Source organism: Monopterus albus, unplaced genomic scaffold (genome assembly GCF_001952655.1).
Source record: "Monopterus albus unplaced genomic scaffold, M_albus_1.0 scaffold122.1, whole genome shotgun sequence".
In the NCBI taxonomy this organism is placed as follows: Eukaryota; Metazoa; Chordata; class Actinopteri; order Synbranchiformes; family Synbranchidae; genus Monopterus; species Monopterus albus.
Genome location: NW_018128002.1, coordinates 714,012 through 737,360, shown reverse-complemented (window position 1 = coordinate 737,360; position 23,349 = coordinate 714,012). Strand labels below are relative to the sequence as shown.

Below are 23,349 nucleotides of genomic sequence, written 5' to 3'. Positions count from 1 at the left end.
AATTAGCTAAGTTTTTCCGGTGTACCCCAGCCTCATCTGTGCCACGTGAACGTTTTTTTCCAAGGCTGGGGAAATAGCCTGTAAAAGGAGAAACCACTTCTGTCCGAACACTGTGGATTTACTGTGATTTCTCAATAAAAACTCATAAACAGTTACACAAGCACATCCACTGCCCTGTTCTATGAATGACATCTGTCTGAGTCTGTAGAGCACATCTCATGAATGTAGCAGCACCATTTAAATGTTTTCATAACACAAAATATAAGTGAGGAGCATATAGGGTTACAGTCAGACGTGCCACATAAGGAACATGGTCTTCAACATGTGTCCATGTTTATTTTATATTTTACTGTGTCAGCTTCAAACCATACAACCATGTAGTGTAGTCGAACAGGAATGTGCATGGTGAATCAAATCCCAAACAATCCATGAACCAATGACACGTCTCGATTGCGCTTCATTTTCTTGACCACTAGATGTCCTACTCGAGCACTGTGTCATTGAGTAATGAGTAATGAACCGTTTTTGTGAATACTGTGTCGAAGCTTCAACAAAGCCTCGATCACCCATCACTACGTGTGACACATTGTTTTATAAAACATACAGTATGTTATTTAGCATGGTTTGTGAGATCTACCTTTTGTTTCAGTCAAGCATTGTTACCTGTTGCTGTTCTCCTCCAGCCAACAGGAAAAGCTTCTTCTTTTTCTTTTATTTTTGCTGCGTTGGTATCCAAGGATTGTTGCATTAGCTCCCGCTTCTGTGCAGCTGACAATTTACTTTATGGATGTTAATATACACCGATCAGGCATAACATTATGACCACTGGCAGGTGAAGTGAATAACACTGACCATCTGTTACAGTGTGTGGGGTATATTAGACAGCAAGTGAACATTCAGTCCTCAAAGTTGATGTGTTTGGAAGGAGGAAAAATGGAGTGTCTGAGTGATGCAGTGGTTAAAACAAACAATATATTGTCTAGTAGATAATTCTTTGTTAACATATTCCTGATTAATATGTGTTATGGGATATATTACATAAATATCTCTTAGAATAGATATTAGAATAGTCTTCTAGTGTTAGGATAGGAAAAATGCTTGTGCAACCAGGAAAGGTCAGCGACCTTTTGTTTTCTCTGTGCTGCTCGAGGGGGAAGTCAGACTGTCAGGAGTTTTCCCCAAAGAAGGAGATGACAGTGCAGGGCTGAGCTAATCAGGAAAGAATGTAAAGGAGAGAGATAGGAATAAAAAGTAGCAGGGGGTTGATCAGGAGCGGAGTTGTGCGTGAAGACTCTGGGGGGAGTGACCAGACTACCTGACTTCCTCTGCAGAATGACAAAAGACTAACAAGGTGATCCTGTTTCTCATCCACAATCACATTTCAATAATGTTCAATAAATGATTATTGGCACTGCAGTAATTTTCCCTGTGCATTAATTCTACCCACTACAATGACTATGACAAGGATCAAACTGTGATGGTGAGATGACTGGATCAGACCATCTCCCACACTACAGGTCTTGGTGGGTGTTGTTGGTCTGCAGTGGTTAGTACCTACCAACAGTGTCTAAGGAAGGACAAATGGTGAACTGGTGACAGGGTCATGGATACCCACAGCTCACTGGTGATGAGGTTGATTGTAGATTAAAACTTTTAACTTTCATTTGTACTTTTCAAAAGATTAAAAATTTATTTGAATCTTTGTTAAAATGGTTGAAAATGAGAAATACCGTCAATTGGTCTCTATGAAGAGAAAGAGTCAGGGGCTGTAGTGGTGATATCACATCTAGAGTGGTGAGGCTGATGAATTTGTCTAAAAGATTCTCTCTAACTTGTCCTCACGACCAGTTTTCACTCCTTATACACAGGTTTTTCACTGAATTGTAGACACATCTGTACTCTTCCTGACAGTAGAACTGTGGAAGCAAATGGATTCACAGAAGATGCACAGTGAGCTGCAGAGTGACATGAGTGCCAACCAACTGCCACAATGACTCCTATGTAAACAGTATTAGGCAGGTGGTCATAATGGTATGGCTGATTGGTGTACTGTATACTGTATCTACTATGGTAGAGTATGGAACAAATTGGAGCTTATTCTCTATATCTTATCAATTAAGGGTTGTTTATTGTAGCTTGTTCTTCTTAAGAAATCTAGCACAGCTGTGCATCCTGTTATGCTAGTAGTTCCTGGTGTTCATAGCATTTATTTTATTTTTTATACCTTGCCATTATTGTCTCTCTTTTCTGTGTACCTGCTACATTGACATAAAACATATTGCACTGTCTCTATTGACATTGATCACAATTTCTGTTTGGTGTTTACTGATAAGTTTCAAGGTGCTATTTATGTGTGTCGTAACTTAAGTCTAGTATTATTCTTTATTTCTGTTTTCCCAAGGAGACATAGTCATCCTTATATACCCTGGGTGTGACAATTAGTCAGAACCAACTTGTCTGGATTCATGGGGGAGGGCAAAATTTGAGCCTTAAATGCATGTTATTTCATATAAACTGTATTCTTAAATTATATAAAGGAAAGTAATGTCATTTGGAGTGAGGAATTAGTTTAAGTTAATATTAACATCATCTTTGCAAAGTTGTGTAATGTGTTTCTGTGTTCCCCGCTTTGTGTGTTTTTTTGTCTGGCCAGACAGGAATAAATGTTCCCTGTGTGCGTCTTTGAGAGAGAGGTTTTTCTGCATGTTCACTGCCCACTGATGTAGCCCAATTTCTGGTTTGGACCTCTGTTTATAGGAGACAATAAACAAGCTACAATTTTTTGTCTTGTTCAATGTGTTTGCACCAGAACTCATGTAAAAATTTGTCATAGACATTGAGTTTGGGTGAATAAAACCCTTAAACTGCATTGTGTTTCTTGTGCCTGTCTTGTTTTGGCCCCTCACACTGACCATTCAAGGAAAATTCCCTGATTTTCCTCACGACAAATTCCCATGTCCTCACTTTAAACTGATAGCCTCTCATCACACTGGTGCCCTGTGAGCACCTGCTAGAGCTCCAGTTACTACTGCAGACCCAAGCCCTTGGTAAGATATCAGAGGCTGGGCATGTGGTTATAATGCTGAGGCTATAGGTTAACAGGGGTGAGTGAGGCTTTTCCTGTGGGCTTCCAACCACATCATGAGGAAGCAGGGATTCTGACTGTCGGAGCATGAAGCAGGAGCAGCCACACTTCATAGATCCTGGCCATCACCACGCTGCACATAATCTGGGCTGTAAGCCTGGGGGAACAAAGAACTGCAGTTCTTATATTGTGTGTTTATTCTATAGTCTTGAAACTTGGGCTATATTTGCTTGTTGCTTTGTATTTTTCATGTCCAGAAAATTACAATATATTTTCTCTAATTCTGCCCAATAAAGTATGTCCAACCTCTTGGACACATTAAGTAATCGTAGAGTTTCTTTATGCTTCAGTTATCTATCAATCTCTCAGTAATTTAAAGCTGTGAAAGCATGCATGTCCACCATTACACTCCCTAAAATCATAACAGAAGACAGGGACCAAAGGGCCTACGGTACTCACTGTTCACACAAATACAGCTACAGACCATGAATCAAATCAGACGCTCCCTCATTGTGAGCATATAAATTACAAGTGATTGTGCTTTGTAACAAAGGCAGCGGAGCATATTGTGCAAACATTCTGCTTTTTAATGAGTTAATTAGAGAACCTCACTCAAAGCTGAGCACAACATTTCAAGATGGATATGAGTGACGAGCTCTGCCAGGTGACAGCACAAAGACTCAAGATCCTGTGTTAATTGCTGCAGCAGTCGACAGATGTGCTTCATGTTTCTGTCCGTTCCCTGCTTTATTAAAATTAGCTGGGCCCCAAAGAATGCCAAATGGTGTCTTCCAGAACTAAATGATTTATGACCACTAAGTGGAATTGTGTCATTCTAATTTGCAACATGCTTTACCTGGTTTAGAAAGGATGCCGTCTGTGGCTTTGGGAAGCTGAGTTGGTGTTAAATCATACTGATTTGTACTAAAATGACAAACTGAATAGGTACTGCATTCCTATTTTCTTCAGCCTCACTACCAGTAAGACTAGACTTAGTATTTTCTCACCAGCTGACTCCCCCATTGCTGCAAAAAGAGTCGGCTTTTCTTGTAGACTTAATAAAACTAAACTACAAAAAACTTTAAGTCAGAGAGTCAGTGTATTCAGTATGTTATGCAAACCAGAAGTGGATAGCTTGATGTGCTGCAGTGCTGCCCCAGCCCGAATGTTGCATCCCCTCAGCTGACAGCAGCATAGGGATTAATCACGCAGCTCATTAAGACAATCTGCAAGTGCCCACAGCTCATAAACTCTGGAATAGACCATAGTGACTGTTTTATCTCCTTTTCCTGCTTATTTACTTCTCAATAGAGTCAACCCACCCAAACACACATTTGAGACATGGGACTATGACTTTTTATTGCCATCATTTTTATTCATACACTGAAATTTAAGTTTCTTACCCACACATGATGTCTAGTCCCCGTGCTGACAAAATATCGCTGCCAGTGAATGAACTGTAAATTTTCATAGGTGGTTTTAACTGTGGAATCACCCAGGTGACAGACATGGTTATTCTTCAAGTATCTGTGCATAATAAAACAATCATAATTTTCAATCACCTTGACTGAAAGTGCAAACAAGGGTATTAAGGAAAGTGATTTTTAACACTGATGCTCTTCTCTTAAGAATAAACTATTATGATTAAATACGAGCAATATATCTGTCAAAAGTGTCTTTTGCCAAAGCTGGAAAAGATTGCTGGCAACGGCAGATCTAGAAAAGTTTGGATGGGGTAGCCAAGCTGGAGCACAGACTCAGAGAGGGGCAGAACTTTTGAAATACATGTAAAAGCTAAATTAAAGCACTAGTTCTATGAAATAATAAACCATGCATTATTAAGAATCAAATGGCTTATTTTGTGTAGAAATGATTCACACATTTGCTGTGCTCCTTATATACTCTTAGCCAAGAACATTGCTGCTGCACCCCACCCCCCACTGAGGAAAGTACTGACAACAACCACAGAAATGAATGCAAATATCTGCTGACAGACTTTTCAAATGTTTCTTACTGCTCCATCATTCAGGCAGACTAGGGATCCTTGGCACATGAAGTGTTCTTTTTACTAAAACAAGATTTATTGGTCACATTGAGGCAAAGCTTTCAGCTCACGACTGTGTGAGCATTAGCATGGAAGATAGTAAAAGTGTTCAATATAAAAAGCTCTTTTAAGAAACTGTGTCCCCAAGTTGACAGAAATCTCTTAACACAGTAAAACCACTCTTAGTGTTTGTTGGAGAGGAGATCAGAATTTTACATACTTGGATCTGATAGCCTGCAGGTTAGGCTAATAAAGGCTCTATCCCATTATAAAGCCTCGTCCGGTTCTTTCAAACCAGGAACTCCGAGGGACGACTCAGACCACTTGAGTATATAAAAAATATAACCGTGCTGGTTTATTCAAAGAGGCACAGGCAAGAATTCACACTTCCAGTCTCGAGATCTTCCAACCCCCAGGCTGCCAAAGCAGCCCGGAAACAGAAAAGACCCCGAACCACGAATTCCTATACAATATTAATCATTTCTGGGCTGGGAAACCGTGACGTCACCTGATATGCCAGCTTGGCAGCTGAGCAGAGCAGTAGACAAAACATGAAGAAAATAATGTGTGTGGCTGTTGTTTTTGTGGTGTGTATCTAAAACAATTTGACATAACATTACACATTAAGACAAATATTATGGTTACTTTTACCGTCATAATAACATTTGTCCCTGACTTGAGCCCTTCTCTGCCTTAACTATCCTTGCATTTAACAGCCTGAGGAGACATCCTGGCTGCACTAACATCTTCTAATACAACAGATCTCTAATCCATATCTATCTAACTAAAAAATTACCTAACACTAACCAAATTGGTTAGCTTAGTCTAACTTGAAGAGGGGGAAAGAGCTAGTCTGACTCTTCTTTTTTATAGGAAACAGCCATAATATTGTATAGCTCTTGCTCTAAACTTCTTTTAACATGGATCTTGCCAGACATGTCATTACGCTTGCCATTAAGCACTGCATATTACCCTTCACTCTTTCAGTCATTGCCCTTGTCAGTTACTGATATAATCCAAAGCCTGGCTCTGTCCAATGATACAATATATATAAAAAATGTAAAACATCTGCCTATCCACAACTTTAACACTTATCTGTTTAATACATGTATTTCTTTGATGGGTGCAGTGGCTTCCTGGAGTCTCTGCTTTGTGTTTTTGTTATGGACATAAAAAGCATTCTTAGTATGATTACAGTATGAGCACCACTTGCAGCATACCTTGGCATTATTAGCAGCCCACATGGGCAACATCTTATGGGCTCCAATGTAAGCTCATCATTCACCCATGTGAAGCCCACATGGCTGGCCAGGTGGGGGTCCGAATGTCTACAGGCCAGAAAATTAGCTTTGATGAGCAAATATAGGAGCACCTGCCAAATAAATTGGTGGCAGGTGCACCGATTATCAACTCTACAAAGTCTCCACAGTGTTACGGTTTAGGCCCCCTCACCAAGGGGGTTGAGGGAGAACTATGGTAGGACTCAAGGGTGCTGACCCAGGTGCTAGTAAAAAAAAGGAGTTTCAATGGAACAAAACAGAAAGGACAACATAACAGGGTCCATGTACATGTACAATCCGGGTGGAGTACAGATGGTGGAGGAGACCAGGACGACCAGGAGAGTAGACAGGCTAACGGCAGGAACCAAGAGTAGGAGAATGAGGACAGACAGGTGAAAAAGAAGAAAGTGGCGAACGACAAAAGAAATCAACCGCACAGGAACTGTCAGCATTGAATTCTACGTACGCATTACTAAACTTATAGAAACAAAAACATACAAAGAGGTCCATGGCACAGGAACTGTCAGCGTGGCCTTCTATAAACACAAAACATAACCAACGTACAAAATGCTATCCACAGCACAGGAGCTGTCAGCATGGAAAACAAAATGACATACAATACATACCACGAGTATAGGGCTGTTACAGGGTATGCACGTTACAGTAGTTAATGCTCCGGCGGAGCGTCCGCCAGAGGAATAAATAAGGTAGGAGGGTGATTACAGTGATGTGCCCCAGCTGTGCGCGACAACCCACAAGTCACTGATTACATAAAGCAACACAATTGAGGCTATGATCCTGCAAAAAGAGTGAGCAGGAGAGAGAAAGGCAGAAGAGAGGCAGGTCGCGCCGAGCGGACCTGACACACAGATACTGTATGTCATAGCCAATCACATATCTGGGACACTAAATAAACAGCTCAAATAAATTAAGGGAACAGTTAATCATCACAGTATAACACCGAGTCAATTACAGTTCAGGGATATCAATCTGTCCACAAATGAAGCACAAGTGATACCACGACAGACTGTCTTGGAGCTCACTGATGCCCTGATCCAGGTCTGGGAGACCCCCAGGACACCCTCCTCCAACTCATCAGGAGATTTTGGTTTCCACTGACCATTGTTATGTCATGTTGTTTTGAACAAATTATACAATGTACATTAGTAAAGGTATTAAACTTGAATAATTTGTAATCAAGATCCAATGCATGATTTAAGTGTTTCCTTAATTGTTTAAGCAGTGTATATCACTGCAGCTTTGACACAATTTATGCACAATCCCATAAACTTGCTAACCCTGCTGTATGAACCAGCAGCTGTAATGTCACAAAGGTGGTAGTGTGCGTCAGTGTGGTGCTGCTGACTGTCAAAAGTATTAAGAGGGTGTATGTGTCCAAAGCTTACAATCCAGACACCCACCCCAATCCCCTAAAGTTTTCACAGAGGCTGCGTTTCATCTGGCTTTATATTTCAGACCTATTGTTTATCTGCAGTGAGGGGGCCCTGTGACAAAACCTCAGCAGGACTTCTCCATCTGCAATGAGCCATCTGCCAAACACAGGCTCTCTCTCTCTCTCTCACACACACACACACACACACACACGTACACACTTCCTCTGCCGTGTCAGTTTCTCAGGTTATGAGATAAATATAGGAATATGCTCTCTAATAAAAGCAGCAAAGTTAGTTAATTTCGGTTAACGTATCTATTCGCCTTCAGGGAAGCCCGGTGTAGTGCTCTTCCAAATCGAGTCTTAACTTCCTGTCATTTGTGTTTCCTGTAAACAACGATACGTGTAGGTGTAGGTTTAAACACGATGAAAGCCAGAATGTATAGCAACACAGAGATTAAAGAAATGTGATGTGCTCTCAAAATGTTAATCTCTCGCCATGGGGACCATACATAAAGATGAAATGACTTTCAGTTTGAACACTACCGCAGCTCAATCAACACTTTTCACGGTACGTGGCTCCCATCTATTGGCAGAAAGAAGAACAGTTACGCACAAACGTCAGTGTCGTAAAAACTACCATGTGGCCGCATTGCTTGACGGCTAAATGTAATTTTAAAAATCGACATGGCTTCTTCGGTGATTTGCGGCGAAACACAGAGCAGGTATTAAACAGTTGTCATTAGATTAACGAGAACAAATGGTTGGGGTAGGGGCTGGAATAGCTCGAGGTGCATATTTCGAACAGCAATACATCCAGATTATGGATGTATTGCGTAGATGTCGGCAGCAGAGCCCAACCTTAAACTGTTAGACATTGAATAGGCTCGAGTTCTCGGAATATGTAGTAGAACATTTAAGAATTCCCCAGTCTCTACATTGCAGGTTGAACTTGGGGAAACTCCGTTGAGATTACGCAGACTGAATGTTAAATTACGGGGCCATGACAGTACCCATCCTACTAAAGTCAATTTTGTTGGATTGCAGGGGACACAATGAGCCCAACTTTAAATAGAATTGGGTGGATAGGTAATATTATGGCCCGGGGTGTAAGACATTAAAGATATTGTCCAACTGTTCCATGGCCAGAGATTCCACAATGGTTGTTCTCTAGACAAATGGTGAACCTAGACCTAACTGAGGAACTGAAAGAAGAAACCAAATATGTTCCTACATCAACCTATGTGGAGGGATTTATAGGTCGTTATTACAATGATAAATGATATTTAATAATGGGTCCAAAGATCCTGGTTCTGGGCAAACGGGAGCTACTGTGGTTATTTCCCAAAAGTGTGTGTGTGTTTTGGGGGGGGGGGGGACAACTGATCACTTATCAGTATTCACAGTTGAATTGCTTGCTATATTAATAGCATTTCAATGGGTTGAGGAAAATAACGTTAATGTGGGATTAATATGTTCTGATAATTCTTCTTCTCCCTTTAGTATTAAATAAGGCCTGTCTGAAACCAGACACGAGGTTAAATGAGATGTATGAATAGTAAAGGTGTAACAGTTAGCTTTTTGTGGGTGCCAGCCCACTGACAGGAATGAGGAGGCTGACTCTGCTGCTAATCAGTCTCCAAAACTTGATGTAGTTACCAAGAATATAAAAAAAATGGTTGGGTATCAGCAGGCATGGATTGGTACTAGGAAGGAAATTGTAACAACGTGTTTAAGAATAGGTCACACAGGATTAAATTATACTTTGCATAAAATAGGTAAACACCCTACAGGTCACTGTTAACACTGTAGTGAAGCTGAGACAGTAGAGCATGTCCTGTTCCTATGCAATGCATATAATGAACAACGTGCTCGAATGATAGCTTCACTGGAAAAAAATAAGGATTAATAATATGTCAATAGAGAGCATATTGGGTAGCAATTATAAGAAAGCATATAAAATGTGTTATTATTTAACAGACCTAGGTATCATGGACAGGATTTAATTATGCATGTAGATATAAGCACCTCCTTTTTTCATTTGGCTCTGTGGCTGATCCACCTGCATGCAACTCTGCAATAAACTACAGAAGAAGAAGAAGATTGAGAGCACATAAGTGTCAAACTTAATTATGTCTCAATGCCATTTGTTTACTACAAAAGGATTAGTAAATCTTGCAAGTATTGTTAGCTAGTTGATGTGTAAACTAACAACTTGGATTTTTTGCCACTACATTTTCAGGGTGAGTTCAGTGCTAAACAGAGATGTGAAGCAGTATGGGAAGAAGAACATGTTTGACTGTAATGAAGAAACATGCTGGAGCTCAGACCAGGTAGAAATACAGCTGCGTCTCAATCTCATACTATATACTGTATGAACACAGTAATGTTGTGTACTACATTGAAATTGTCATATCATTTGTCATAGAGCTATTCCGTTTTTTGCATTCATATATGAGAAATCAACAAATGTTTTATACAAAAAAGACATTAGATTTTTAAACAGCACCTTTTACTGAGTTTTCTGAAGTCTGTCTGGATCTGCTCCAGCACCACCAGCAATTTAATTTTTATTTTTTTTTGTGAATTGCATTGTCAGAGAGATTAGAGTACAGTATTCAGACCCCTTCATGGATGAAATGTTCATTCTGCCCATTAGTCTACACTCAATAACCCATAATGACAAAGTGATTGGGTGTTTTTAGAAAATTTTGCAAATGCAGCACTTCATCAATAAGGTCTTCATCGCACAGTGACTAGACAGAAGCCATTGTTGAGTGAAAGACATATGACAGCCCGCTTGCAGTTTGCCAGACAGCATTTAAAGGTGGAAAAAGATCCCCTGGTCTGATGAGACAAACTGAATTCTTCCCAGCACTAGGTCTGGTGAACACTACTGTGAAGCATGGTGGTGGTAGCATTATCATATGTGGGTGCTTCTCAGTGGCAGCAACATGGAGATTGGTCCGAACTGAGGGAAGAAATGCAGTCAAATACAGAATGGTCCTTGAAGGAAACCTGCCACCAGTGACTGCAGTGATGGTTCACCTTTCAGCACAACAGTGACCTAAAGCAGTCAGCCAAGACTACACTGGAGTAGCTTCAGGACAAGACTGACAGACCTTGAGTGGCCCAGCCAAGTTCTAGACTTAAACCCCATAGAACATCTGTGGAGAGACCTGAGGATGACAGGCACTTCTAAACTGACAGTGCTTGAGAGGATCTGAATCAGATTCAGAATCTGCTTTATTGGCCAGGTGTGTCGGACACATGACGAATTTGACTGATACATCGACTCTCAATGTGTATGTACATATCCCCATGCAAGGGGCAAGTAAACAGTAAACCAGCATAAGGCTGTGTAATATAACAAAATAAGCAGTATTAACAGACAAAGGAATGCTCATTGAAATGAGATAAATAGGAATAAAAACAGAATACTTAAAACTAGAGTACCTGTACGAATCTGTATAATCTGTATGAGGTATATTTACAGGTATTGCACTGAGGGTTATTGTCCAACCCTACTGTCGTTGGTTAAGTGTTCATCTGAGTGATGGCCTGGTGAAAGAAACTGTCCCTGTGCCTGGTTGTCTTGGTGCGCAGTGACCTGTAACACCGTCCAGAGGGGAGGAGTTCAAACAGATTGTGTCCAGGGTGTGAGGGGTCTACAATGAATCTCTCCGCCCTCCTTTTGACCCGTGAGGTGTACAGTGATTCCTCTGTAGAACTGGATCAGCAGCTCCTGGGGCAGGTCGAACTTCCTGAGCTGGAGCAGGAAGTACATCCTCTGCTGTGCCTTCTTGGTGATGGTCCTGATGTTGGACGTCCACTTCAGGTCCTGGGAGATAGTGGAGCCCAGGAACTTGTAGGACTTTACTGCTGATACAGTGCTGCCAAGTATGGTGACGGGGGATAAGGTGGGGGGGGCTCTTCCTGAAGTCCACTGTCATCTCCACTGTTTTGAGCGTGTTCAGCTCCACGTTGTTCCGGCTACACCACAGGACCAGCTGCTCAACCTCCTGTCTGTAGGATGACTTGTCGCCGTCTCGGATGAGACTAATGACCGTTGTATCATCAACTTTAGGAGCTTGACAGAGGGGTCCTTCAAGATGCAGTCGTTGGTGTAGAGTGAAAACAGCAGAGGGGAGAGCACGCATATAGAGCTGAACAAATAGAAAACAAAACACTTCCTACACGTATCTGGACATTTAATAGTAAAATGGCACAGTGACTGATCATCTATACATTGATTGGGACCCATTGTTTGGCAGGGTGAATGTCAGTGGTTGTCCATGGAGTTCCCCCAGTCAGTCAAGATGTCAGAGTTAAAGGTCCAGTTCCAGGGAGGCTTCTCAGCAAAAACATGCAGACTAGAAGGTAAAACTCAAAGATTACCAACTGTAAGCCTCATTATAATTGGTTTCCTGATGTGACTGTACAGTGCATCAGCTTCTTATTTAAGTTTTCCTATAGCAGACAAAACATTAGGTCTGACAAGATAAATGGTTTTCCACTTGTGTTTTCTGCAGGTTACCCAAAAGATGGAGACTTTAGAGTGATCAGCCAGTTTTACCCAGAGGACAACAACTCCCTTCAGATATCCTTTATTCTGCATTTTTTGGGGAAGATTAGATTTGTTACTGGGTAAGGGTGAGTGCATCAATTACCAAAAGTATTGATACTACCAATACAGAGTTTTACATTGAGAATCGATTATAGCAGAAATAAGATTGATACACCTCACTCCGCTGAGCATTTACAGAGAACCATTATAAGACCACTGAACAAAAACGAAGCTCCCATTCCCAGTTTCCTCTACGAACTCTAGGACCACTTGTTTTATTTTCTGCTGGAACATCATCCCCACGTCAGCACCATTGTATCCCGTTATACTGAAGCGACCCACCACCAACTTGTGCCACACGAGACTTAAAACAAATGCACCTTTGAGCAGCAGCAGGCAGCCAAGTGGAGAGAGGCCAGTGGGGAGACACTGAGACACACACAGTTTAGCCTTTATCCCTGCTACACACACTGTTTTAACACAGTGTGTGTAGATCATGTGATTAACATAAAGCTATATCATATAATGCCTAATGTTTGGAAATTATTTGGCGGTAATGAAAATGAGTTCAGAAATTCATTATTAATTACGGTGATACCTGGTGTTGCTTGTTATCAGATCAAATCCAAATTTTGTGGCATCCGTGAAGGTAGACTCAACAATGTCCACACTGGGGATATGTTGCAGCAAGCCTACTGTATCAAACAAATATCAGTATTTGGGCAGGTTTTTCTTTAAGATAGCACTAAATACAACTGTAGTACAATAACAGTTCAGAAATAAAATTCACTCTGTCAGTCTACACCAGGGATATTACAAGCTGTACCTGTAACTTTAGGAACACACACTGCTTCCTGTTGCTAGATGGTTCATATTAAGTATAGGAACAGTATATTCCTGGATATGCTTATCTTGTTCTTAACTCCACACCCACAGCTTTCCCATACAGGAGGCCCCTGCAGTGGACAAAGTAAAAATAATGTTTGAGAATAGTGTTGACTTTTTTGGGAGAATAATTATTTATTCCTTGGACATCCTGGGGGAAAAAGCTTCATGACCATTTTTTTTATTATTTCTCTCATGAGAGAATATACGAGCCCTGCGTAAAGTGATGGTGTGGTGGCACTTGGGAAACATCATCTGCACTGCCACCTCATGAACTGATGTGAATGTGGCCTGTTTTGGTATCCACTCTTTCAGGGATCTGTCTGGCAGTCTCACGTCTTTCACTCAATCACAAGGTGCTCGGCCTGGAGTCTGGATATGAGTTTTAACTGCAGTTATATGGGTTGCGATTATAAGAGCTCAAGTGCAGTTCCAGTGTAACACAGTATAAAAATACATTTTTATTAAAACTTGCTTACAGCCTTCCCACCAAACAAAATAATTCTGGTGTGTATAGGGTAATGCATACAAATGGAATAAACAGTTTATAAATTAACAAATGCAGTTTGCTCAGTGTAAATGTCTCTGCATGTGTATTAATCTATTCTGTAATTGTGACAGAGGTCTCAGCTGTTTCATCACCAACATTAGCTGGTTGTAGATGTGAGATCATCTGTGTCACCCTGTCCTTGTGTCATGTTGGGGGTGTGGTTGGCTTGTAGAGCTTCAGAATATGGTCCTCCAACACTTTCTGAACTAAGAAAAACATTTGAATGTTAGCACAGAACAACTCCATTACAATAGCCTCTTATAAAAAGAAAAACAGTGTAAGATGGCAATACATACTCTTCTTGTGTCCAAGGGCAACGGCCAGGGCCATTGGACTGTACCCAGAGTCTGATTCAATTGTCATGTCTGCTCCTTTGGCTGAAAAAAGTACAGTAATATCAGGTCGTAAAGTATTCAGAAAGAATACTACAGAATTTGTTATGACTTATAAACAGACAGTGTACCTAAAAGTGCCTCTACACATTTGATGTGGTTCCCCCGCACAGCATAAAGAAGAGGTGTTCCACCATTCTGACAATAAAATACATGTTTATTAAAAACAAAACAAAAAAACGGTGTTGTATTTATATTTTCTTTAATACTTTTTGACCATCCTAATAATGTGTGTTTGCTAGCCATAAGTAAAAAAAATCATATCCAACATAAAGAAAGCCCCATGTGTGTACCCAGTCATAAGTGTTAATGTCTGCTCCATGTCTGAGAAGAGACTCAACAATGTCCACATAACCTCCAGAGCTAGCCAGTGTCAGGGCACTCTCTCGCTCCCTTGCAATGGTTTTGGGGTCTGCACCCTAAAACACGGATCCCATTTACATCAGTGAGACAGTGTGTTTTGTGTTAATTATGTTCCTGCTGTTTTGAACAGCAGTTGCTTGCTACTAACCTTTTCTAAGAGAAAATCCACCATGGCTTTCTCTCCAAACGCTGCCGCCCACATGAGAGGGGTAAAGCCCCGTTCATCCTGTTTGATGAGCAGTGAGCTGTCTGCAAGATGAAGCAGGTTACATGCCACCATCAGGACTTTTCTAAAATTTAGCAATGGTAAAATTTGCATTGTGTTATGATTCTTGGTGGATGACCATGAGATCCAGATTTCCCACCTTTACTCAGGTGTGCAGCCGCTTGTGAAACCTCGCCTTGAGCTGCCAGCTGGTGTATGGACAGAGCTGATGGACATTAAATCTGAATAACTTCATATGGTCAATACAATGAATGCTCCTCTAAAGCCCTATTTTGTTAGCGTATTGCCAGTACTTACCGTCTAAAGTTGCCGGGCGTACTGTGACCTCGTTCCCACGCTGCTTGTTAGTCAGAGTGGTGGAGTGTTTGAACAAACCGTCTTCATCCACATCTATGTTCTCTGCCCAGTCAGATGAACCACAGCCATGTCAGTGAAAGCAATAAATTCAGCTTTAACTGATTGTTTTAAAACATGGGATGTCTGTATGTTACTCAGAACAAAAAGCATGTGAAAAAGCTTGCATTAAAAGATAACATATTAAGGCTATGAATACCATTGAACCTCTCATCTGTAGACTCCGCGGGACACACATTAGCGTTAACTGCCTGATTACTGTGGCCATGTGCAACCGCATCATCAGCCTCCATGATCACTGTAAAAAAAACAAGACATGAACTACTAAATAATGTGGGAGTTCTGTTAAGAAAAAGTAGCCAAAATCGTGTAGAAAGCAAAGTACATTGTTCACTTACCACATCCAGCCTCACAGTCCAATGTGCGCTAACTTGCTTTTGGGAAAACTGAAAGTAAATTATTTCTAATTACACGACGGATCTTGCTTACCACCTGAGTGTGCCGAGAGTACATTTCTCATTGCTCAGTAGATAAGCTACTACTACTATTACTAATTAATCAATTATTATAACAAACGCAGCGTAAACATGTTTAAATCGGTATGTGTAACGTATCATAGCATTCGGTACTCTTTGAAGGAAGAACTGTTTTTCCACAGTCGATATTTCTATCCGGAACATTGTCGTGAGGCACATGACAAAAAAGGAAGAATAAAGGAATCAGCTGACACAATTCGTTTTTAGCAGCACCGTGTTATTGTTTTCTGGTTGGAATGACCAGCTTGTATTATGGAAGCCCAGGAGATGCAACTGAAAGTTAGACGAGGTAAACATCGGATAAATAAATCATACAAATTACCTCATGTTTATCTTGCAGCGCTGCAGCTAAGCTAGTAGTAATAGTAGCTGTTAACGTTCTCTCACTTTAGCCGCTAAGCTAAAAACGTTAGCATGCCTGTCTTTGTGTTTACCTCGCCAGTCGTCCATGTTCTGCTGTCCTGCGTTTCCCCTCTGCTTTTAAATCTTTTTCTACCACGGGTTTTTTTTTTAAAGCATGTATTTGTGATACTTTTACAGTGACTGACAAATTCACGGAGAGCATGTACGTCCTGGCTAATGAGCCGTCAGTCGCTCTCTACAGACTGCAGGAACACGTCAGAAGGTCGTTGCCTGAACTGGTACAACACAAGGTACTCTCCCTGTGCCATGTTTGTGTAGACAAAACCATATCAAACACACCTACATTAAGGGGGAAATTAACTCCAAAATAAAATGTAGCCCGATTTACATTGTGCTATTGAAGTAACTTGAGACAGGAAAATTTGTATCTGGAAACAAAAGTCTGTCCCTAAGTCTTGCTGCCAAATGCTTTGTCATTGTTTGTGGACAGCCACTTGAATATATAAACTGAGCGTTTTGAATTAAACACAAATGCCACAACATAGTGTAGTAGAGTTGCACTCGTTCTCTGGAGGTTTTTTAAAAGTTTTACTTTGTGTCATTTCTCACACAGACAGATATGCAGAGCTGGGAAGAGCAGAGTCAAGGAGCTATCTACACTGTAGAGTATGCATGCAGGTGGGATGATGCATAGATCTACAAATCTTTCCAGGATCATGTTGGCCCACTCCTATGACTGTTAACACTTTCACTTATCTACTGGTTTTTCCAGTGCTGTGAAGAGCATGACAAACAGCAGCATGTATTTCAAAAATATTGACAGCCTCCTCCGACAAGCCATCAAAATGAAGGAGCAGATTAGCAACTCTCAAGGGCGCAGGTAAGAGACAGCAGTCAACTTGTTCACTGAGTGTTGTCCAAAGTGTAGGGGTTGGCAATATGACATTATTTGTGACTGCACCAGTACAATAACACCTCTACATAATTGCATCAGGCATAGTTAATCAGTGTTTTCCCCACTGCATTAAATGTGTTGTTATTCATCTTTTCAATATAGGTGCATCACTGTTCTCAGGTCTTTGCCCCTGTGCTGTGCTTTGTTGGAAGTGATGCTTGTCACTTTCAAATTTTCAAAAAGATTTGCTAATAAAAGGCAGCTAAATGTACAATTTCAGATGTATGCTGACATCTGTCGAGCAGCAGCATTACTTCTCTGTGGCTTTTAGTTGTGTCAGCTCTTCCACATATGACACGTTTATACCCATTTCAAAGTATAAGCCTTCCAGTGCTGTCTAAGGGCTTTTTCAGATGCTGCACAAACTATGTAAACAGCTGTAAAGGCAAGGGTCATGCAAATGTTTATGCTCATAGGCAGTGGCTGCCATGTGTCTTGGCAGATGCAATACACTGCTTGCCCAACAGGGGGCAAGAGTTATAGCCCACGGTCCTAATCAGGTCACGTGATTTTGTTCAGTAGAAGCAAAAATTGTTACGGAAGAGGAGTGCATCATTTTGCTTCTCCCATATAATAAATATGCCAATGAACACAGACAACTTCACACAGCCTGTTTTTGTTTTGTCTGTTTTTTGACACCAGAAATGGTTCTTCTGTAACAAAGACTACAGATTAGCATGACAGTACAGTATTTGCATTAGAGCCCCCCCATTGGAAATGCATGAAATAACACGAGTTACCGGTACAAATGATTGGATGTTTTTGCTACGCTAGTATGCGTCAGACCTTCCTTGCATACGGCTGCGTAGCGTCTGAAAGAGCCCTACACCGTAACCAGCTCTTTAAATTTGAAAACTTCTATACAAGTATTTCAAAAGCTGATTACATGAAAGCAGTATTACTTGTGCCTCTACCCTACTGTTTTGGCCATATCACTGACCCCTACACAATGGTGGCTCAGTGTCTGCAGTGTCATCCTGTTTGTTTTCATTCTTTGCTCCACATCATACCTTTGTTCAACCTGTTTAGTGTTTATTTTATTTAATCAATCATTTATAATGATTTGAATCAGTTAATATTTTGGGACATCAGCTAATACAACTTGTTTTTGTTTGCTTTATTCCCCCAGTAACTGCAAAATATTTATCAGGCTAGTTCTCAACTCTTTGTAGTTAATGCGAGCTTCATGGTTTCTGTTGTATTTGTCTGTGCTTTTTATTTGTTTCCCACTGACAAGTGCATGCAGCTTACACGATGTGACCCCTTCTCCCAGTACCCTTGTCTCTGCTCCACATGCACCTTCCACTTCCACATGACCCCTGAACAGAGGTGTCCAAGGTCAGTAGTTCCTCCAGGCATGACATAATTACACTGATGTATTAAACACGTGGACAAAATTGTTTGTACCCTTCCATTCAAGAAAGAGAAACTCACAATAGTCACTGAAATAACGTGAAACTGACAAGAGTCAAGAATCTTTATTGCCATTATGCATAGCACAACGAAATTTTTTTCCGGCAGCTCTCGGCTTAAAAGACAGACATATTGTTTACATAACACACAATTGTACAAGTCAATATAAAAATATGACCAAATAAAAAGGGATGTATGGGACCTAATCAGGTTAGTAGCAAGAGTGTAGTAACATTATAAGGTGCAGCTCAGTGCAAATCTCAGTCTTTAGGAAGAGGTGTGAGCATGGGTGTGTGTCTGCAGAGGTCCAGTGTTCTGTGTCTGTCCATAGGGGGGAGGTTGTGTGTGTGACTAGGGGTTAGAGGGGTGATTGATTTCACAGCTCTGGGGAAGAAGCTGTGTCTCAGTCTGTTTGTTTTAGTCTTTATATTCCTGTACCTTTTCCTGAAGGGAAGAGGCACAAACAGATTGTTGCCTGGGTGGGTGGGGTCTGCAGCAATCCGCCCAGCCCTCCTCTAGATCCGGTCAGAGGAGAGACCAGCGAGTTTCAGCTTCCTGAGGAAGAAAAGCCTTTGCTGGGTAGGATGTGTTCAGAGACCAGGTCATGCCAGATGTGATGCCCAGGAGCTTAATGTTATCTACTTGCTCCACCACCTCCCCGTGTATGAGAAGAGGAGCATGTTTTGTCTTCCTGGACCTCCTATAATCCACAATGACATCCCTAGTCTTGTTGGTGTTCAGGACAAGATTGTTATTTGAACACCACCTTGTCAGGTGCTGGATCTTCTCTTTGTAGCGAGTCTCATCATTGTCTGAGATGAGACCCACTGCAGTGGTATTGTTTGTGAACTTTACTACTGTGTTTGTGGGGTGAATGGCATCACAGTCATGGATAAACAGAGTGAAGAGAACTGGGCTAAGCACACAGCCCTGTGGTGTGCCTGTGTTCAAGATCAGTGTGGATGGTGTGCAGCTTCCGATTCTCACCACTTGAGGCCTGTTAGTGAGGAAGTCCTTAATCCAATGACACATCATTGCAGGCATTCCCAGATTGTGCAGTTTCAGTGCCAGGTTGTCTGGGATTACAGTATTAAATGCCGAACCGAAGTCAACAAATAGCATCCTTACATAAGTGTTAGAATGCTCTAGGTAGGACAGGGTTGTGTGTGATGCTATTGAGACAGCATCCCAATAGCATTACACACAGCCCTGTCCTACCTAGAGCATTCTAACACTTATGTCAGGATGCTATTTGTTGACTTCAGTAATAGTAATAGTAAATAAAAATCTACTGAAAATTAACTCATGAAAATCAGACATTGCTTTTGCTCATAGAAGGCCACTTCAGAATAGTCCAGTGCTTTGTTCTTGGCCATTCTTGGCTGTTTTTAGCTGTGTGTTTTGGGAGGACCCATGACCTGCGACTGAGACCAAGCTTTCTGACACTGGGCAGCACATTTCGCTCCAGAATGCCTTGATAGTCTTGAGATTTTGTTGTACCCTACACAGATTCAAGACAGCCCCAGAACATAACCAAGCCTCCTCCATGTTTCACAGTAGGTACAGTGTTCTTTTATTTGTATGCTTCATTTTTGTGTCTGTGAACATAGAGCTGATGTGATTTGCCAAAAGGCTCCAGTTTTGTCTCATCTGTCCAAAGGGCATTCTCCCAGAAGCTTTGTGGCTGGTCAATATGCATTTTGACACATTCCATTCTCGCTTTTTTATGAGTTGCTTTCAACAGTGGAGTCCTCCTCGGTCGTCTTCCATGAAGTCCACTGTGGCTCAAACAGCGATAGATGGTGCAATCTGACACTGATGTGCCTTGACCTTGGAGTTCACCTCTAATCTCTTTGGAAGTTGTTCTGGGCTCTTTGGTTACATTTTGCATTATCCGTCTCTTCAATTTGTCATCAATCTTCCATGTCCATGGAGGTTAGCTACAGTCCCGTGGACCTTAAACTTCTGAATAATATGTGCCACTGTGGTCACAGGAACATGAGGCTGCTTGGAGATGGTCTTATAGCCTTTACCTTTAACATGTTTGTCTATAATTTTCTTTCTAATCTCCTGAGACAACTCTCTCCTTAGCTTTCTGTGGTCCATAATCAGTGTGGTACACACCATGATACCAAACAGCACAGTGATTACTTTTCACCCTCTAAATAGGCAGACTGGCTGATTACAAGTTTGAAGACACCTGTGATGCCAATTACAGGACACACTTTAGTTTAACATGTCTCTATGGTCAAGTTATTTTCAATCTTTTCTAGGGATACCATCATTTTTGTCCAGGCCAGTTTCATTAGTTTGCTTTTTAAAATGCTTTTGTTGAACTGCAATTCAAAAGCAATGTTTGATTTTCATTAGTTAATTTTCAGTAAATTTTTACTTACTTTTGTCAGTTTCACGTTATTTCAGTGACCATTGTGAGTTTCTCTTTCTTGAATGGAAGGGTACCAACAAATTTGTCCACCTGTGTAGGTATTCTGTATAAAGACATAAGGTCTTTTATCAGTCTGTTAGAAATGAGTGAAATGTGTATTTGAACAACCTTTTAATATTTTTGTGAACATTATTTTAATATCTTTAAGTGTCCAAAATCATTCTACTTTTAAATTGATTTATAGTTTCCAGAATGAATTGAGGATAATATGAAATCATTTTAAAGAACACATAACAAAACACATCTGCACGCTGTGCACAAATATTTGTGCGAAAAGCTGCCATATACAGTAGTATAAAGTATGTACATTATTACAGTGAAGGCTATAAATATGGTCACACTGATACTTGGGCAACATTCGTGTGTATAATGAGATTTAAATCAGGTTCATTCATACAGAACGCTAATTATTCAAAAGTTGCACTTATGTTTTTCATCAAATTCAAAATGTTCTATAATCTCATCAGGAGAAACCATTAGATAAACAAGAAAACTTGAGTTTTTCAGTCTCCATCTTATGTTGTCTGCTTTCAGCCGGAACAAACATGCTGAGAGTAAAGAATACAAACTGGCATTTCTACATCTGAGATGACTTGTGTTTGCAGCCCTCTTTTGACACTTAGAGGTCCTCAGTTTCTTAAACCACAAGCATGGCTTATTTCATGTCACACAAGAGTAGAATCTTTTGCAGAAATCGCTGACTTGCGTGCAAGGACAACCCTCATCTCATTGGTGACCCCATTCCAGGGTTTAGTATGGGTCTGAAGCAAACCAGAATCAGTTGACAGGGTCCTGTGCATTCTGGGGAAGCTGCTCCCACTGTTGTAGACATCTTTATCATCTGCAACAGGGAAGTACTGTTCTGGCTGGTACTGTTCTTGTGGTCTCTGAGAGTAGGAGATCTGATGTTGCAGGTGAGACGGGCTTTGGTGCATCTGCAGTTTGTCGATGCCAATTTTGAGCTCATGAGGTCGAGAGACAGGGATGTTGCTGCTTCTGTGGCTGTTCCGGTAGAGAGTGTCAAGATGATCACTGCGATAGTGCATAGCACTATTGGAAGCTTTGACTAGAGAGTGTATTAGAACAACCAAAAGGATCAGGATCCCTGAAGAGAGGACACAAGCACTGGCGATACTTGTCTCCATGTCAAATGTTAGGAGCATAAAGATGGCCATGGCTGCCAAGGAAGAGAACAGAGAATTTATAAATACTTTGCCCTGTGATAAGGAAAGTGTTTATCTGTAAATGGCCATGTAACTTTTCTACTGAAATCTCAGCTTCTGCTCATGTTGTACTAAAAACCTTTTTTGAGTTTTACATTTTAATAATGTCAAAATGCCATCTTTATATGATGTTCTTATCTGAGTTGGCCTATGTTTGCCTGCAGGAAAAGGACCGTGGACTCTGGCATGCTAAAGGAAGGGGGAGAAAAGCACAGTTCTGGGGGTGTGATGTGAATTCCTGAGCTGGTGGTGTTGCCTCTACAGTCCCTTACTCAGCTGCCTCTTGACTGTGGCTTGAAGTGGGGTCATAAGGGCGACGCCGCCTCATCACATTGGGGTGATTGCCTCCACTGAGCGGCTTGTACTGAGCATCACAGCACTGCCAGGTTCAGCATTAAAAAAAACTTGAGTCATGGAAGCTGCTCAAAGAATGCATTGTTGAACTTGAGAAGATAAAGAAATGGTGTGATAGTAATATACTGTCTCTGAATCTGGATAAAACTAAATTTATGGTATTTGGGAATCGTAGACCAGATAACGAACTTCGACTGAAAATTGGGGGGGCTAATATAGAACAAGTATATGAAATCAAATTTCTAGGTGTCATAGTTGATGACAAATTTTCCTGGAAATCTCATATCAGACATATTCAGCATAAAATAGCAAAAAATATATCGATATTGGCAAGGGTTAGATATATTTTGGACAGGAAAGCACTACGTATTTTGTATTCTTCATTGATTTTACCATACTTAGAGTATGGCGTTGAAAACTGGGGAAATACATACAAAAGCTCACTTCAACCATTGTATATATTACAAAAAAGAGCGATAAGAATTGTGCATAAGATGGGGTATAGGGATCACACCAATGTAGCTTTCATACAGTCTAAATTGTTAAAATTTTTTGATTTAGTGGGATATAAGACTGCTGTGTTTATGTATAAAGCCAGGAACAATTTATTACCTGGTGGAATTCAAAAACTATTTAATGAAAGGGAAGGGGGATACAATTTAAGGGGTCAGTTAAATTAAAAAATTAATGCTATACGTACAACCAAAAAAAGATTTTGTATTTCCATAAGTGGGGTAAAACTATGGAATAATCTAAGTGTGGACATAAAAAATAGTAATAGAATTGACGAGTTTAAACATAAATATAAAGGTATGTGTCAATCAAGATATATGCAAGAACAGGCTCAATGATTAATTACATGGACAATTGTGGGTGTGGTGTACACTTTGTAATAATTTTTTAGTATATTACTTGTGTGG

The 23,349-nt window shown here is 40.7% G+C and overlaps 4 protein-coding genes across 8 annotated transcripts in view; 2 read left to right on the top strand and 2 right to left on the bottom strand.

Annotated features, from left to right (window-relative positions):
* Positions 1–8,449: 8,449 nt before the first annotated feature.
* Positions 8,450–13,585, top strand: nr2c2ap (nuclear receptor 2C2-associated protein). The gene is made up of 5 exons (XM_020612278.1): positions 8,450–8,527; positions 10,045–10,135; positions 12,077–12,182; positions 12,335–12,402; positions 13,304–13,585. Exons 1-5 carry the CDS (start codon positions 8,490–8,492, stop codon positions 13,424–13,426), a joined length of 426 nt encoding a protein of 141 aa, XP_020467934.1. The 5' UTR covers positions 8,450–8,489; the 3' UTR covers positions 13,427–13,585.
* A 147-nt stretch (positions 13,586–13,732) lies between these two features.
* rfxank (regulatory factor X-associated ankyrin-containing protein) lies at positions 13,733–16,195 on the bottom strand. 3 transcript variants are annotated; one of them, XM_020612275.1, is made up of 10 exons: positions 16,110–16,195; positions 15,538–15,585; positions 15,339–15,437; positions 15,083–15,184; positions 14,925–14,990; positions 14,708–14,808; positions 14,490–14,615; positions 14,268–14,334; positions 14,101–14,181; positions 13,733–14,010 (listed from the first exon to the last, which is right to left on the bottom strand). In XM_020612275.1, the coding sequence occupies exons 3-10, from the start codon at positions 15,430–15,432 to the stop codon at positions 13,949–13,951; spliced, it is 699 nt and encodes a 232-aa protein (XP_020467931.1). In that variant the 5' UTR covers positions 15,433–15,437; positions 15,538–15,585; positions 16,110–16,195; the 3' UTR covers positions 13,733–13,948. The 3 variants fall into 3 exon arrangements, with proteins under 3 accessions (XP_020467931.1, XP_020467932.1, XP_020467933.1); XM_020612276.1 differs by lacking the exon at positions 16,110–16,195 and adding an exon at positions 15,998–16,080; XM_020612277.1 differs by lacking the exons at positions 14,490–14,615; positions 16,110–16,195 and having other exon boundaries at positions 13,735–14,010; positions 15,538–15,760.
* Positions 15,836–22,716, top strand: borcs8 (BLOC-1 related complex subunit 8). Of its 3 annotated transcripts, none has more exons than XM_020612281.1 (6): positions 15,836–15,964; positions 16,216–16,328; positions 16,652–16,716; positions 16,811–16,918; positions 18,267–18,331; positions 22,240–22,716. In XM_020612281.1, the coding sequence occupies exons 1-5, from the start codon at positions 15,928–15,930 to the stop codon at positions 18,307–18,309; spliced, it is 366 nt and encodes a 121-aa protein (XP_020467937.1). In that variant the 5' UTR covers positions 15,836–15,927; the 3' UTR covers positions 18,310–18,331; positions 22,240–22,716. The 3 variants fall into 3 exon arrangements, with proteins under 3 accessions (XP_020467937.1, XP_020467936.1, XP_020467935.1); XM_020612279.1 differs by having other exon boundaries at positions 15,837–15,964; positions 18,231–18,331; XM_020612280.1 differs by lacking the exon at positions 18,267–18,331.
* Positions 20,794–23,349, bottom strand: part of tmem221 (transmembrane protein 221) — a 4,950-nt gene continuing 2,394 nt past the window's right edge. Inside the window, exon 3 of the mRNA XM_020612274.1 lies at positions 20,794–22,029. Coding sequence (XP_020467930.1) covers positions 21,518–22,029 — 512 coding nt within the window. The 3' untranslated portion in view covers positions 20,794–21,517. The remainder of the gene's footprint in view (positions 22,030–23,349) is intronic.

What these genes read in the sequence shown, in the direction of transcription:
- nr2c2ap (XM_020612278.1), top strand. Translation starts at nt 8,490, where the DNA reads ATGGCTTCTTCGGTGATTTGCGGCGAAACACAGAGCAG. An exon ending in TGCGGCGAAACACAGAGCAG is followed by an intron (nt 8,528 to 10,044) that starts GTATTAAACAGT and finishes CTACATTTTCAG; the next exon opens with GGTGAGTTCAGTGCTAAACA. An exon ending in AGGACAACAACTCCCTTCAG is followed by an intron (nt 12,403 to 13,303) that starts ATATCCTTTATT and finishes CTCCACACCCAC; the next exon opens with AGCTTTCCCATACAGGAGGC.
- rfxank (XM_020612275.1), bottom strand. Translation starts at nt 15,432, where the DNA reads ATGGAGGCTGATGATGCGGTTGCACATGGCCACAGTAATCAGGCAGTT. An exon ending in ACATTAACACTTATGACTGG is followed by an intron (nt 14,335 to 14,489) that starts GTACACACATGG and finishes TTTTATTGTCAG; the next exon opens with AATGGTGGAACACCTCTTCT. An exon ending in ATGTGTAGAGGCACTTTTAG is followed by an intron (nt 14,182 to 14,267) that starts GTACACTGTCTG and finishes TACTTTTTTCAG; the next exon opens with CCAAAGGAGCAGACATGACA.
- borcs8 (XM_020612279.1), top strand. Translation starts at nt 15,928, where the DNA reads ATGGAAGCCCAGGAGATGCAACTGAAAGTTAGACGAG. An exon ending in GCAACTGAAAGTTAGACGAG is followed by an intron (nt 15,965 to 16,215) that starts GTAAACATCGGA and finishes ATACTTTTACAG; the next exon opens with TGACTGACAAATTCACGGAG. An exon ending in ACTGTAGAGTATGCATGCAG is followed by an intron (nt 16,717 to 16,810) that starts GTGGGATGATGC and finishes TGGTTTTTCCAG; the next exon opens with TGCTGTGAAGAGCATGACAA.